This window comes from Chanos chanos, chromosome 7, assembly GCF_902362185.1.
Source record: "Chanos chanos chromosome 7, fChaCha1.1, whole genome shotgun sequence".
Lineage (NCBI taxonomy): Eukaryota > Metazoa > Chordata > Actinopteri > Gonorynchiformes > Chanidae > Chanos > Chanos chanos.
The window spans coordinates 31005757-31022013 of NC_044501.1; the positions used below are offsets into that span (position 1 = coordinate 31005757).

At 38.0% G+C, this 16257-nt stretch overlaps 2 protein-coding genes across 2 annotated transcripts; both read right to left on the reverse strand.

The window, feature by feature from the left end:
- Positions 1-7572: 7572 nt before the first annotated feature.
- On the reverse strand, positions 7573-9761 carry LOC115816212 (uncharacterized). Its single transcript, XM_030779179.1, has 4 exons — positions 9419-9761; positions 8682-9017; positions 7949-8007; positions 7573-7713 (listed from the first exon to the last, which is right to left on the reverse strand). Exons 1-4 carry the CDS (start codon positions 9759-9761, stop codon positions 7573-7575), a joined length of 879 nt encoding a protein of 292 aa, XP_030635039.1.
- A 1759-nt stretch (positions 9762-11520) lies between these two features.
- Positions 11521-14984, reverse strand: LOC115816213 (immunoglobulin alpha-2 heavy chain-like). The gene is made up of 4 exons (XM_030779180.1): positions 14789-14984; positions 12834-13190; positions 11819-12169; positions 11521-11531 (listed from the first exon to the last, which is right to left on the reverse strand). Exons 1-4 carry the CDS (start codon positions 14982-14984, stop codon positions 11521-11523), a joined length of 915 nt encoding a protein of 304 aa, XP_030635040.1.
- Positions 14985-16257: the final 1273 nt, after the last annotated feature.

The following is a 16257-nucleotide window of genomic DNA, read 5'->3' on the forward strand; positions in this document are numbered from 1 at the left end:
AATATTATCTAGTTGTATCCGGTTTATTGCCTGTCTGTGCCTGTTCTTTGGAAAGTATTGTGTCGCTGCCTGTCCTCTCCCGGTTGTATTCACTCTGTCTGCCATTAATAAATACCTCATATTTTTACATAGAGATTCATTTAGTGGTATTCATTCATTTAGTGGTGCTAGAGCTGGTATCTCAAATATCATTCTTTATAGGATTATATAGGCCAGTGTTACTTATCACTTATAATATCCTCAGTGAATATCATCTGTTTTACTTCTCTGTTTTTAGTTTGCAGATGCCACTCATTACAGTGCCACTTGCTGGTGTGTGTGTGTGTGTGTGTGTTTGCACATGTGTGTGTATGTCCCTGCTAGAGCCCTCCGCTCTACCACCTCTGGTCAACTGACGGTCCCCTCACTTCAGGAACCCGGGAGCCGTTCTTCCCGACCACGCCTCTTCTCCACTATTGCTCCGCGGTGGTGGAATGACCTCCCTCACTCAGTTAGGACTGCGGAATCTCTTGCCATTTTCTGCAAGAAACTGAAAACCCACCTCTTCAGAACCCACCTGTCCCCCACTGCCTAACCTCCCTTTCTTTATACATACATATATATATATATATATATATATACACACACACACACACATGTATGTATATATATATAAAAGAAAAAATACTAACCTTGTCTTGTGTTTGTGTTTATCATTCACTGTCACAGAATTCCAGGAGTGTAATACGAAGGGTAATTATTGTACAGCCTTATTGTGATCTCTGTTTATGAGGTAATAGGATCTGACTGATGCACTTATGGTAAGTCACTTTGGCTAAAAGCATCTGCTAAATACCAAATTGTAAATTGTGTGCGTGGATGTGTGTGTGTGCACACGTGTGCATGTGTATGCGCGTGGATGTGTGCATGTGTGTGTGTGTGTGTGTGTGTGTGTTTGAATGTACAAGGGATGTGTGATTAGGAAACGATCTGCAATAACATTGTCCTCCCAGTAGAATACAATGATTTGAAGTTCAAAATATTCCAAAAAGAAAGTCAAATTTATTACATTTTCAGTCTGCTTAAACTTTTTCATTTTCTCACAAAAGAAAGTTCTGATGTCCGAAGCTTCTGCTGACATCATTACTGGTTTCTACAGTGAAACACGGTGACGTCACCAGATGGAGGAAATCTTTATGTTTGCATAGTTTCTGTGATTTGGGAAAAAGACCACAGAGTACAGAAATTGGCCGAGGAGACAAGGTAAACCATATACCATATACCATATATGCCAATACACTGAATTCTGAACCATTGTAGAATCAGTTCCTAGTCAATCATAGATATCACTACACTGACATAAATATATGATCAAAATTATAACTGAAAATCACATAAACCCCTTTTTTTTCACCAGTCTTATGTGACTGATTGCACATCAGAGAGGAAAAGTCTGCATGAACCAAGAATCTGAAAGTGCAAAAGCGACATAGAGGGAACTCTGACAGTAATACTTTTCACAAGAAAAGGGATGAGAAATAAAAAAGTTAGGAACAAGAGGACAAAGAGGAGAAACATCTTAGTTTGACGTTTGACCTGATAAATACTGAGTTTTATGAATAGTTACTTTTGTGTACGTTATTAATATGTTTCATAGGTAATACCAGAACAAATAGTTATTGTGGAACTTAAGCCAAACAAAAGATACTCATAATGCACAGAATTGCTGCTGATCAGACAATTACAGTAACTGAATTTAAACCAATTTCTCCTTTAATGTGACAGAAAAAAAATTTGACAGATACTTGAAGCAAAAATTTTTCAATGCTTAGCTGAATTATCTGTTCAAAGCTTACACCACAGGAATGGCTTGTTGTGCAAAACAGCGCAGAGCAATGTCAACTTTTAAACAGTAAAAGAATGAGGAAAAGATACATTTACATAGTCATGAAAAGTAAACTTTACGTCAAAGTATATTTACATATCAACTATCACTGAGGAAATGTCGGGACTAATATCGAAGATGCATTCAGATTTTGGCAGAGGTCAGTAGCCAGGTTGAGGGGTCAGAGTTCAGTTGCTTAGGTAGTGGCTGACCTCAGAGTACACAGCCCTGGCTCTGGTGGACTGCACTCTTCCTCTTTTGGAGGAGGATGCGTCGGCGGTGAAATTCACTGTCGCATAATCTAAGACATCTGAGTTTTCCGTCTGTGAGATGAAAGAAAATGAGGTTAAGTGGCTGCGTTTCTGCTGAGCCCAAGAACGTGCAGATTATTTCACAAGCTCCCCTCAAACACATCTCACACATCTAATTCAGTTATTCAGCATCTTTAGAAACCTGTGATAGGCAGAATGATGCTGCATATATATATATGTGTGTGTGTGTGTGTGTGTGTGTGTGTGTAGATATATATATATATATGTTGTGTGGAAGAGACACCAAAAACCTGTAAACGTACACTCTTGCCCAGTAAAGATAACAACAGGTGAGAGATAATTCACCATTGTATATGTACAGTACATGTAATTCAAAGTAAAGTGAGTTGTGTTCGTGTATAGCAAATTTAGACAACCACTTAACGTTAAGCAAACTCTTGACTTGCGACTTGTGTTCATGGAATGGAGAATTACTGCAGTATTGTTTGTGTAACTAAGAGGTCATGGAGAAAACTAAAAACAGACAATGAAAAAAAAAAAAAAAAGATAACCTGAATTTCAGAATGTACAAATTTGGAGAGCCAAAGTTTACCTGTTGGACACGGGCAGTCATGTTGTCTGCTGATGCTTCAAAGAATAAAAAAAAAAAATTAAAAAAAAAAACAAAAAACAGAATGAGTGCCTCATCTGTATGCTCTGCATTAAAATATCCGTAACAACAAACAGTACATGATAATGATGACAGTGTTGAACAGTCCTTTGATCAACTTCTGGTTCAATGAATCAAATTTTAATGTACTAACATGAAAAATGGACCACATATTTATGTGAATATGAAAGTAAAGTTTTATGGCAAACCTCACCTTTTCTCCTTTTAGTCCTGTCCCTACACAGGTCAACCAAAAGTACCAAGATAACTGTCATAAACAAAAAGTTAACTGACCCCAAAGCTACAATTACGTGATCATAAGCAATTTGTTCTGTGAAGAAAAAAAGATGGAGAGAGAAAGATGACAATGTTTTAGTTTTCAGAAGTTGATACTGTGGTCAGTCAGGTTTCTTAGTTATTCCCTGCACTGTGCTTTTCTCAGAAAGCCAATAAAATGATCCAGTAAAATGTTACCTTTAATCTTCAGTTCTGTACCACTCCCAAACAGTATCTCTCCACACATGGCCACAGCGCAGTAATAAGTTCCAGCATCAGAGAGACTGAGGTTCCTCTTGGGGAGGTTGTAGACGCAGCTCTGTGTAGGAGAACCAGCCGCGGAGCTCTTCTCACACTGATCACTCCTGTCTCCATGGGTGTAAATGATTCCTGGATGGGATTCTCCTGAACCATGTCTGAACCAATAGACACTGTGTTCTCCTGAACATCTCTCAGTGTTAGTTGTACAACGAAGAGTAATACTGTCACCGTGACCAGCTGACCTAGTTATGGGATGTTGTACAATAGTCTGACTTTTTTCAGACTGCACTCCTTCAAAACGAAGAGAAAATAACCGTATTCAGCACCTGGTGGTGTGCTTTAGATCAGTGTAGACAAACAAATAAGCAGACAAACAGACAGACAAACAAACAAACCCTTTCTCTGCATTAACTTAACCCTCTTCCCTTTTAAATGAATTTTAAAATAAACATCACATTTACCTCTAAAATTCAAAAATGTCCCTGATAAGAAATCCAGCTGATTTAGGAACACTGTTCCGCAGTAATACGCTCCCATGTCCTCTTGCCGTGCCCGTGCAATGTGAAGATGGAACCCACCGTCTTTTGTTGTTACATTGAAACGCGAATTCGCAAACTCATCCAAAAGTCTGACATCTTTTAAGTAATTATAAGAGAGTGCTATTGGCCTCGGCTTTTTGCCTATGCTCTGTTTGTACCACACCATTGAATTGACGGCTTTGTGTGATCGATGGCATTCGATGGTTATATTCTCTCCCAGCTCTGCTGTTAAGAAATGAGACAGTCCAGAAGTTTCTTGAGCATGAGTTAAATCTGGAGGAAAAGAGAGAAAGGTTTACAGTTAGTGTTTTAGAAATATACTTTCATCAAATGTATCTTTTTTCACAGAAAGGCATACAAGAAACGTGTACTCACACATTTTAAAGAGAGTAAATACCAGTAAAACCATCATCATGACTGTGTGTATATATATGCTCTGGCATTTGAGACGCCTGGCTGACTGTACCTCAAGAAAACCTTTAGCACTATTTGATGCGACTGGCCACTTTGAAAGGCAAATCTGCTGAAACATGATTGGCTGAAAGGGGATGATGGTGGATATACCACCAATAGAAGGCTGGTGATTGATGGCTGGTGTATCACCAAGAGAAAAAAGAAAGATGACTGTGTGACACACACGGGAAATGACCAATGGTGTGTATGGTGTTGTAGCACAATTCAATGTAAAGACTCCAGGTCTTGTCGTCATTATGAATGAATATACATCTAAGTCATTTTTTTTTTTTTTTACAAAACTTTCCATTTGACTGACAGGACCTAATGAGAAGTTACATTCCTCAGTTTCTATAAAATGCCTACACGTTTTTTTTTTTAAATGCAACTATATGGGAACAAAAGGACTACTCATGTGAATTATAGTACTCCAGATTTTAAGATTTTGTGGAATATTGAAGCCTGGTCTATGTGATGTAGTGAAATATGGATCAGAGTTTGTGGCTAATGCTTTGTGACATATTTGGACCGGATTCCAGCATGGGGACTGCACAAGGCCTGCAGAAAGACACAGAGCTAGAGAGAGAGATGGGCTTGACAAACGGCTGATTGGGGGAATGACACTTGTGCTGTTTGTGCACCATTGAGGACGCTGATTGGTGGGAGCTCTGAAAGGTTGTTCCTCTTCATGCAAAGCTCCTTTGACTGTGAAGCAGCTTGTGTTGCATTTCTCTCTGCAACCTGGCCTCTGGTTGTACCACCACCATCCGACAAAGGAACAATGCAAATATATGTTAAGCCCACATTTGAAAACAAAGTCTTTGTGATGAATGCCCATAACCTTATCAAAAACATCATAAAATGGAATATTAGAGCCAATAATTTAGCCATTTAACAGTCATAAAGCAACTCAGCAATCAAAAGCATAGTTTACCTGTGTGCTTCACTCTTGGAAGCTATCACATCCACCATCCTACTTTTCCATCTGTCCTTCTGTCTGTATAGTAATGACTGAGTTTTAAGGTTTTTCAAGAAAGAAAACACAAAGAAAATCCACCTACATTGTTGAATTGCTCCACAGCTAAACAAGACTTAACCCTTCAACATTAAGTCCAAAAATGCAGGATCTTGTTGTAGATCATGTGGCGCACTATGATAAGCAAAATGTGTTTTTTTTTCTTTATGAATCAAAAAGTCAAACATCTTTAAACGTCTTTACAAGTTTACAGATAGCCCCCAGGTTTCTATTTCTATACTTCAGGTCAGAAGGTTGTTGTCACAAACAGCCCCTGACAACGTGCTAAACAAATACAGTGCATATGAATAACAGGTAGTGACACTGCAGACAAACATCCTGTGCTGAAGACCACAGAGAAAAAGTGATGTGAGGGTCTTTTGAGTTTGTGCATAGATGACAGGGTTTCACCAGTGCATCGGAAAGACAACCCAGTGCGTCTGCAGATGACTCGTTTACCTACAGTATAGCGTGGGTGGGTGTTTGTGGTCACTTGTTATTGACATGCCCAAACATCGGAAAAAAAAAAAAAAACCCAGCCACAGTATAAATAGACTGGGGGTTTTTTTCCACCATGCATGTGGACCATTCTGAGAATCAATCTTTGTTGTTTGGATTTGGTTATGTCCAGTGTCTTTGTCCGTTAGAGCTTACATAGGCTGCGGGAATGTAATGAAATTTGATGCACATTTTTCTCTGTCCCTGTCAACTCAGCAGATGTGCAGATGTATGCACGTGCGCACACGCGCGCGCACACACACACACACACACACACACACAGGCACAGAGAGAGAGAGAGAGCAGGAGAGAAAGATGTGAACTCAAACAAACAAGATTCTAAGATAAAGTTTGCATAAATGTACACATCAAACTCTGAAATGTTATTACAGCTTATTTTATATAATATTTTTGGTTTGGGTATCAAAACTGCACAAACATGCATTTTACAGTTAGACATATGTTTACAGAAGACATTCATGACATTGCATAAATGATCATCAGTACTGTACACTGCTGCCCTCCATTGATGGATTGATGAATTACAGACACATTGCTGAGTTCAGTGTTTTCATATCTAAACAGCAAATACCTCCAAGAAACACAGCCCAATACTACAGCAGATGAACACATTAAGTGTATACTTAAATACGTACTGTTAACACAATTGTGGTCCTCATTCATTGTCCACAGACACTATGCATTCTTTTCAAGTACATTTCAACATGCATCAATTGGCAGTGAAAGTAAGGTCAAACTTATTCTGCTGTAAGGCCTATTATTAAAGACACATTGCAGATCTGAGGTTGTGAACATTTTGTTAAAATATTGTGGTATAGAATATTGATAGCCAGAGTGTGCATGTAAGATGTGTGTGTGTGTGTGTGTGAGTGTGTGTGTGTGTGTGTGTGTGTGGGGTTTCTGATGTTAACAGTACGTAAGTGCCTCACCTTCTTGTTCACAGAGACGAACAGGAGATGCTTATGAAAACCTGTAGACCACAGAGGAACTTTGATACACGGGAAACAACTGAAGAGGTTTAGATGAAACAGAGACAGCGTCTTAAACGACACATGAACTCTAGAACATCGTGCACCTCAGTTTAACTGCATTTTCAGAACTAATACTCTTTTTTTTCCCTTTGTTTTCTCACACATAATATTTATTCAGAATATTAGGCGTATATTTACACTATGCCACACTTTACCCTATGTTAAAATAAACAACAATTGTAATGTAGATAGCAATAATAAATAACAATAATAATAATTAATAATGTTTATGGTAAGTGGTTTATAAGTCACTTCTGAGGACACTCACAGAAGAAAAAATAGCAGTTTCTATGTAATTTCTTTATTTCAAAAAAATGAAAAAATGTTTTACACGCCAAATAGAACAAGATTAATATGACAAGAAGAACACAACACTGACTTTGAAATATTTGACTGATAAAATGTCCGGTACTGTGCAGATACAGCAGGAATGATCTTGTAATCCAGAAGCAGTGCAGATATTCTCTTACATACAATATCTTTCTGTTTTCATATTATTGGCCATCTATAGTCAATACCAATGACTGATAGGATAAAATACATTTTTAGCAGGTCTTCATGTACACATGGATGATGAAAGAGTAGTTACATTTGACAATGGATTCTTTTTTTTTTTTTTTTTTTTTGCAAAATATACAAAGAACAAGACTTAAAATGTTGAACAATGTTCTCAGAGATACGAGTCATGACGAGTCAGTTGCGGTTCGAATACCTGACTGATGAGTAAAGCGTCTCCTTCTCAGTGGAGCTCCTTTGTCTCTCTACTTTGGATCTCTTACTGGTTAAAGTCAGAGCCACATAGTTGAGATTATCTTGGTTTTCCTCTTGCTGTTCCTACAATGACACGCAAGGATGCACATCTCTGTTTCATTTTGGAAAAGGCGACACATGATAGACATTTTATCACTATTATGAACTCCATAACTAGATTGGTCTCAAAGAGTTAAAAAAAAAAAAAAAATCACCATTTTGGAAATGAACAGGTATCATGGAGGAGACTCCGTTTTCTAATGTCCGTAAATATATATGTATTTGTAAACTAGCATGAGTCGCTGACATCTCTACCTACCTTCGGCCTACAGGGTTCTTCGGCCTTGTGCTTAGTGGCACTGTTTTGGTCTGGAGCCTCTTTATTTTTAGAAAGATGAGAAAAACATTGTGTTTTTATAGTGTTTACAAGGTAATGGCTAAAACACAGATAAAACCAGATAATGACTAAACTGGTCAGTAAAGGGGCACACACCTCGGTTCTGTCGACAGCATTTTAGCTTCCTCATCTTACACAAAACAGAGACCAGAGCTATGGTCAGGATGACACACATAGCTAGCGCCGCCATCAAACACCCGACAAGAAGATGATCCGTGTTACACGTCTCTGTATAGGATGCAAGGAAATGCCAATGCAGCTTACATTTCTTTTGGTTTATAAAGGCCTAATGTTGAAATTAACAGTACATTAGTACCTTGAGATTTAGTCTCATTAAAAAAAAACACTTAATTAGCAAATAGTAACCAATTATACAGAAGAAACAGACCATACACTTGTAACAAAAAAACAGGATACAACCAGATTATATCAGGATGCTGTCATGAGGGTATGTATTATAGCTATTAAACGTAACAACAATGCTTTTTGGTGATGATAAATACCATGTCTGTGCATGTTGTGTATATATGATCTGTGGGCCAAGTTAAAAGCCACTGAACATTTGAAGTGGGCTGGTGTTATCTTCAGATCAGAAATGAGATATCACAAGCTAGAAGAACACCAGCTGGCTTGGACATCTTTTATCACTGCTTACCTCTAAAGTCAAGTCTGGTTCTGTTCCCAAATAGAATCTCTTCACATGTTGCCACAGCACAGTAATAAGTTCCAGCATCAGACGGACTGAGGTTCCTCTTGGGGAGGTGATAGACACAGCTCTGTGTAGGAGAACCAGCCTCAGACCTCTTCTCACTCCTGTTTCCATGGGTGTAAATGACTCCTGGATGGGATTCTCCTGAACCTTGTCTGAACCAGAAAACACTGTGTTCTCCTGCACAGATCTCAGCTGGCACTGTGCACTGTAAAGTCTTGGTGTCTCCTGGTTGAATAACTTTAGTCACTATTGGTTGCAGAACAGAGTGTTTCTCTGAGCCTGAGGAAATAGCAGAGATTTCAGAAATACGAGCTAATCTGATGTCATACATTTTAGTAGTACATTTGTAATGACTGCATTTTTTTGAAAGTTTAAACCCAAATATTACCAGAGATTATTGCTAAGATTCCCGTTTTATCATTCTTTGACTCATTTGTTCACATTCTGTTGGATAGGTTCCATACAAAACTAATGCACAAAGAGAGGCAACCCCTAACTTTTGATTGGCGTAGAACTTTTTGTCAATCATAATTGTTAAAATCATGGCTTAATTTAGTAATATAGTATAATGTAACATAATGTAGTGTAGTATTGTATAGTATAGTAAAGCATAATACAGTATAGTATAGAATAGCATAGTGTAGCATAGCATAGTATAGTATGGAATAATTTAAAATTACCCTGTAAGGTTAGAAAAGTTCCATCTCCAAAGTCCATAATAGACACATATGTTCTGCTACAGTAATACACAGCCAAATCCAATTCTTGAATATTTGAAATATTTAAATGGAATTGTTTAGTATCCCTTTGTACTTCGAAGCGATGATTATTTTTATATTCATTGTAAAAGGTCACATCTCCGGTTTTGAACACTGATGCCAAAATCTGAGGTCTCTCTCCGACATTCTGTTTGTACCAGGCCAAAAAGAAGTATTTCTCTGGGTAAAAGCATTGCAGTGTCACACTGTCCCCAAGTCGAGCTCTCACTACATGAAATGGCTGATAGATTTCCCCAAGTTCCATTGCATCTGAGACATAAGAAGGAATACATGGTTTTGCATATATTTTGTTATCATGGATGCCATTACAAACACAGATATATAAGATCTTGAGCATGTATTCACACGTGTGAGTGTGAGTGTGTGTGTGTGTGTGTGTGTGTGTGTGTGTGTGTGTGTGTGTTTCTGTAGGTTGTACTTACAGACTTTATTGAGCCAGAGCAAACACAGACAGAGTTGAATCATGGTCACTGCAACTCTGTCCTCTCCGTTGTGTCAGAGGTCTGGTAAATAACGCTCCAGTGGGGACGAGGAGTGAAACAAGAGCCCCAGTGGAAAATAAAATGTGTTCTATATTTTTCTTTGACACACTTAGTTAAGTTATGTGATTGGTTGTAAGGACAGGAAGTGAGGACAGCCAGCCCAAAACTGGTCTCACTACCCATCTAGCATTCAAATAACATGGCCACCACAAGATTATGAAAAAATGTTCGTTTTATTAATGTGGTTGATAGTGGTGTACACTTCTGAGCAATTACAGTTACAAAGAAGGGATTCTCACAAAAACTGAACCAGTTTGTGCATATCACGTTTATGAGTAATGTATGTAGAATCAGCAGTTGTTCTGAAAGGGCACTTGATCAAATTAGCATAAATATGTTAAAAAGGAAATCTTGAAACTACACGTCTGAAACCAAATCACTCTTGTATACTCTGCTTCAATTCCATTCATCCTTGCAACATTTATGTGCCCAGAGGCTTTATTTCTGCTCTTAAAACATGTTTTGTGACACCCTGTACATTTTGCTTTAGTACTCCAGTGGCCAACATGGAGGGGGGGGGGGGGGGGGGTTTATGAGCACCACTGTGTACTTCAATAAGCCAAACTATGACTTTTATCAGTTGGTCTGTAAATTGGCAGATAAAAGGGCACTCTAACATGAAGGAGAGTGCTCTTCGACAAGCTCCAACATTATGAAACGTGTGGTATTTGTAAAGTGTGCATAAAAGCAGCAGAGGTGCATCGATGCAAGAGGAAGTTGTTTTTGAAGTGGTTCAGCCTCCCTCTTAATAGATCAGGCCAGAGTAGACAATTTCCTGATTTCTCTGTTCTCTCTTCTTTCTGTTTCCTCTCTCACTTTTTTCAGCGAATCTCACAGTTGTATAGCTCAGTGTGTCATCATCAGTCTGCTAGAAGAATGACACAAAAACCTGAATTAACATTTTTGTGTGACTTATTTTAAAACCTATTAAAATTTTTTTATTTTAAAATCTATTTTTTTGTAATTGTTTACTGTTTAAAAACCATTTAAAGACCAAAAAAAGATAATTTTGTTCATTTTAAGCATAATTATCATGAAACATCTAGAATAATTTGAAAAAAAAAATGATGATTTTTGCTAACCTGTTGTCCAGATACGCTGTAATGACCAACAGAATTATTTTGTTGTTTGTCTCCTGGTAGGAAAAGTTTCATTATTTGCTTTTTTTTTCATTTTTTTGTCAGTTCAAGACATGAGAGCATTTAATCCAATAGATTTCATTTCATTTGAAGAACAGCAAAATATTGCAAAATCAGAGAGTGAAATTCTAAGACAGCTCTTAATGGACATGGTGTTTCAAGCTAAACATCATGAAACATGTAAGAAATGCTTATGTACATTATTAGGGATTCAAGAGGCCTTTCATGTGGAGTGGAAGATGCTTCTAGAACGTTCATGTCATAATGTTATATGTTGCCATGATCACAAATAATGTCTTTACCTCTGCAGTCGTCATGACGTCTAAGCCTTAGCTGAACACAGAGGATGAGAGTGATTGTCATGTTTATGATTAGTCCACCTGCCAGGCTGTACACAAGCAGATCTCGATGTGTATTCAGACTCCTTGAATCATCTAAAATTTGGAAACGTTAATGAAATGAATTTATCTTAATGAATTGAATTTGTTGTTTGTACATTATGTAGAACTGAGGAGAAATATTCATAAAGAACATTGAAACAATATTTTGGGACATATTTCAGATGTTTTTATTCAACGATATTTCAAATAAAGAATGGAGGCTTAATATTGACATCTTACCTTGAAAGAGTAGTTGTGTTCCATTCCCATACAATATCTGTCCACATGTGGCAACAGCACAGTAATAAGTTCCAGCATCAGAAGAACTGATGTTCCTCTTGGGGAGGTGATAGACACAGCTCTGTGTAGGAGAACCAGCCTCAGACCTCTTCTCACACTGATCACTCCTGTTTTCACGGGTGTAAATGATTCCTGGATGGGATTCTCCTGAACCTTGTCTGAACCAGTAAACACTGTGTTCTCCTGCACAGATCTCAGCTGGCACTGTGCACTGTAGATTAACGTTCTCTCCCGTTTGAAGGAAAGTGGAGATGGGCAGCTGCTGAATAGCACTGTCGCTGGATTTTGCACCTTGTACAGAGATTCAAAGTAAATAATAGATTTTTAGCTTTAATTTCATGAACACAACAATATATGACAATACACAATCTCCATGTCAGCACTTTATTTTTCAAATCCACAACAAATGGAGGTTTACAAAGGCATTTTAGACTGTGATTAGACTAAGAATCCAATGAATAGTCAATACAGTGACAAATACAACTGATGTAGAAGTGTGTGGTAAAGGAAAACTGATGAGAATTTGTTAATTTATTATCAGCACTGATTATTGTATTGTCAACATTAACTAAAGCTTTTCATTGGCATAAAATCATGACACCATTACAAATATCTCAAAATTCAGTTTGATGATACAGAAACCATCATTTACCTATCAGTAGATAATAGAAACTACCACATATCACAGACTGTTGAAAAAGAAAACTTAGTACTAGTGAAAACTTAGAGAGCAAGAAGCTGTGCCAGAATAAATGAAATGAAACAAAACAAAACACACTAACTGCATTATTTGTAAGCACAAAAACAATATTACACCTCACATGCATTCTAGAATGTTCCAAACAGTGAAGTGGTATATATCACAACCTTTTCCACAGACACTATCTGTTTTTGAGCTCCCTCCAATTGTCTTTGTATAGTAAAAGTGGTAAAAACCAAGAACAAAATTGCTTACCTTCAACAATTAAAATGGTGCCCTCTCCAAATGTTTGCTCGTAAAGGAATGTGATAACACAGTAATACGTCCCTGAGTCTGATGGTTCGGCCCTGAAGATATGCAGGTCAAAACTGTTGAGACCTCTTGATACATTGAAGCGTTTACTTTTATCAAAGCCATTGAAAAACTGAGCAGTTTGTGAGCGATGGTACGACGAGGCAATGGGGATAGGTTTTTGTCCAACAGTCTGTTTGAACCATGCTACATTAGATATTTGATTATTTGAGAAATAACAATTTAATTTCACATCTTGCCCAACCTCAGCAGTTTTCACATGATCCTTTTGAATTACATCCACAACAAATCTGTCTGCGTCTGCAAAAAACAAACAAACAAACAAAAATTCTGAAAAAGGGTTGATAGTTTTTATATCAGCGAGAGTGACACTATTTTCATATCAAACGTGCTGAGGTGCTTCTTAAATATTTAATATCCACATCCATGTGCACTAATAACCTAAGCACATTAAGTCTTATGTGAACTGTTATATAAAATGGACAAATGAAAAAGTATGTGTACTCACACAGTCTAGAGGAGAATAAGAAGATGAAATAGATACTGTTCATTGTTTCCTCACTACATCTGAGGCAAGCATAACCTGGGGGAAATGTTACAGCCCTTTTTATAGTAGAGAACCAGGCGTGATCAAGCATTTCAATTGGCTGGATGCACAGCAATTCAGCTGAACTAAAGACAAAGCAGAGCACTCATAGTGTATGGAAATGAACCAAGAGTTACTCAAAAGAAAGAAAGAAAACCTTCTTATTCTTTTTTCCTCTTAAATTCACAAAGATGATTTGAATATATATATATATATATTATTTATTTATTTGTTTTCAAATACTGGACTGAGCTCAGCTTCGATAATATATCATAACATTACACAAACCCTATACAAGATGACACATTAATTTGTGAGTCATGCAATGTTTCACTAAACAGTTCTTTCTTTACTTGACCGGAGCAGTATCACTTTTGATTATTAAACATCTTCATTCTATGAGTGAACATTCTCCGGACTCATCATATTTGACTGTCATTGGCCAGTGGCGTCTACACTCATGTCATCTCTCTTTAACAATGCAAAGGGTCTCAGCGTGTTGTCTGCAGTGTTTTTGTTTTTGTTTTTGTTTTGTTTTGTTTTTTAATGAAAGAAAGAAAGAAAGAAAGAAAGAAAGAATGACCACATCTACTATACTACAATGCTACCATCAACTGGACAAGGAGTATCAGTGCATTTTGTAGTGAAAGTGAAACTCCTTCTCTCGTCTGCAGTGTGGCGCAGTCTATGATCATGGGTGGGACAAATCACTTTTTTCCAGCTCAAAACCCAGGCAGCACATTTCTTACTCAGCTCATCTTCTAGGTGTTTTGGTGGGTCATTCTTCACTTTTTCTTTTATTTTCCCACATTAGTTACAATATTTTGATTTTTCCTAAGTGTGCAACCTAATCCATTTCTATTTACCTCTTTCTTAATTAGATGAATATTGCATTATTATCTCTTGGAGTTCTGCATTCCTAATCCTGATATTCCAAATTCCTGGTATTGAGCACAGGCATCTGTGGACAAACATCCAGAACAGGTTTGTAATGTCTTTTGTGATTAGACAGATTTCAGTGCCATAGAGTAGAGCTAATTTTACTCTGCTGTTAAATAGCTCCATCATGGTCTTTAGTCTCTGTATCTTAGACCTGCACACAGGTCTTAGAAAGTGCAAAGCTCCTCAATTTGTGGAAACTACACAGGGAAGGGATATGCCCTTACACTGTGTTGTCCCATTCAATTGATGAGTTTTGACACATTTTGTCAAAAGAATTTCTGAGCTGTTATTTTCTTTGGAAAGGCCAGCAGGTCTTGCATTGATGCTGATAGCTGGACTTTCATTACCACAAGCTGGTGTCAGCATGAACAGAGAGCTTGGTCATGAGGTGAGATCTCCCATTGAAGGAGAGATCTGAGTCGGTCCTCCTCCCTTGTGGACTTAGGGACCACCTCTCTCGCCATCAGATTCAAAGACAAGGGGGTAGGGTGTCCTGTCCGCTGGAAATGGACAGCCATGGGGTCAGCCGGGTTCCTGGGATATATGGCATTTTTATGTTCTGCCATGCTATCCTTGAATCTTCGTTTGGTTCTGCCAACATCTGCTCCATTTGTGTATCCACTTTCACACTCAAGTCTATAGACCACAAAGGTTGTATTGCAATTAGCAAACGAATTCATCATGAAAGATCTGTTTGAAAATGCATCAGTGAAAGTGTTGCTCTTGACAAGGGGTGAATTTAAGGGGAAAAACGAATAAAAAGGTTTTCTTTCTTTCGAGTAACTCTTGACAAGAAAGTGTTTTCACAGTGATTACATTTACCACATCTTTCCTTTTGGCCTTTGGAGCCACCGGTTTCTCATTGGGGCTGTGAGGTGGCTATGAACTAGAACAAGGGTGCCTCACAGAGGACATCTCTTAGGGGAGGGGTCACTCCCAGTTTCTTAAGTTTAAGTTAGTTAAGTTTCAATGATTGCACACACACACTGTGAACAGCAAGTAGTGAATTTGTCCTCCAACACACCAGTAGTGAACACAGTGGAGCATTGGGGTTAAGTGCCGTGGGGCCTGGGAATCTAACCGGCAACCCTCCAGTCACAAGCCCGGTTCACTACCCTTTAGACCACAGCTGCCCATGATTATGTCTATAATTCTGATAGCTTGTTTACTGAATCAGGTGGTGAAATAGATCTGATAGTTCCTCTGTGGTCTTTGTTGTTTGATGAACAGGTCTTCTCTCTTACATTGCTTGGCTCTATGTAGGGCCTTTGTGACCACATGGGCTTTATACCTCCTTTCCTTAAACTCCTTGCCATTTCTATAGACTGAGTATGAAAATCATCTTCATGATCACAAATTCTCTTGAGGCAGAGAAACTGTCTATAAGCGATGTTACTGATAAGGTGGTGGATGGAAATTGACAGGTCTTAGAGGTATATTGCAGTCTGCGGTTTTCCTGAAGATGGATGAATGTAAATTTCCATTATCTTCTTTGCTGATCACCAGATCTAGAAAAGATTTCCTTTTTACTGTATTGCAGAGTCACTCTTATGTTCAAGATAACAGAATTGACATGTGTGGAAGTCAAGGAGTGCCCTGTGCCCTTGAAGCAAAAAAAGACACCATCTATATAGCGGCTGTAAAAGATTACATTTTCGAGAAAGGGATTAGACTTATCAGATATCATATATAAATTTCTCCTTCCAAAATCCCAAAAATAAACATGCAAAGTAGGGTTAAAACAGGTCCCCATTGCTTTTCCCCTGGTTTGTCTCTATAGACTATCTTCAAAGCAAAATACATTATGTTTTAAGTGTCCACCCAGTAAGTTGTAACATA

Coding starts and splice junctions, on each gene's coding strand:
- LOC115816212 (XM_030779179.1), bottom strand. CDS start 9,761: ATGGAACTTGGGGAAATCTATCAGCCATTTCATGTAGTGAGAGCTCGA. Junction 9,018..9,418: donor AACTTTTCTAACCTTACAGG/GTAATTTTAAAT, acceptor CTATTTCCTCAG/GCTCAGAGAAACACTCTGTT. Junction 8,008..8,681: donor AACCAGACTTGACTTTAGAG/GTAAGCAGTGAT, acceptor CTAAAAATAAAG/AGGCTCCAGACCAAAACAGT.
- LOC115816213 (XM_030779180.1), bottom strand. CDS start 14,984: ATGGCAGAACATAAAAATGCCATATATCCCAGGAACCCGGCTGACCCC. Junction 13,191..14,788: donor ACCTCATGACCAAGCTCTCT/GTTCATGCTGAC, acceptor TGTTTTTTGCAG/ACGCAGACAGATTTGTTGTG. Junction 12,170..12,833: donor CACCATTTTAATTGTTGAAG/GTAAGCAATTTT, acceptor TCTCTGTACAAG/GTGCAAAATCCAGCGACAGT.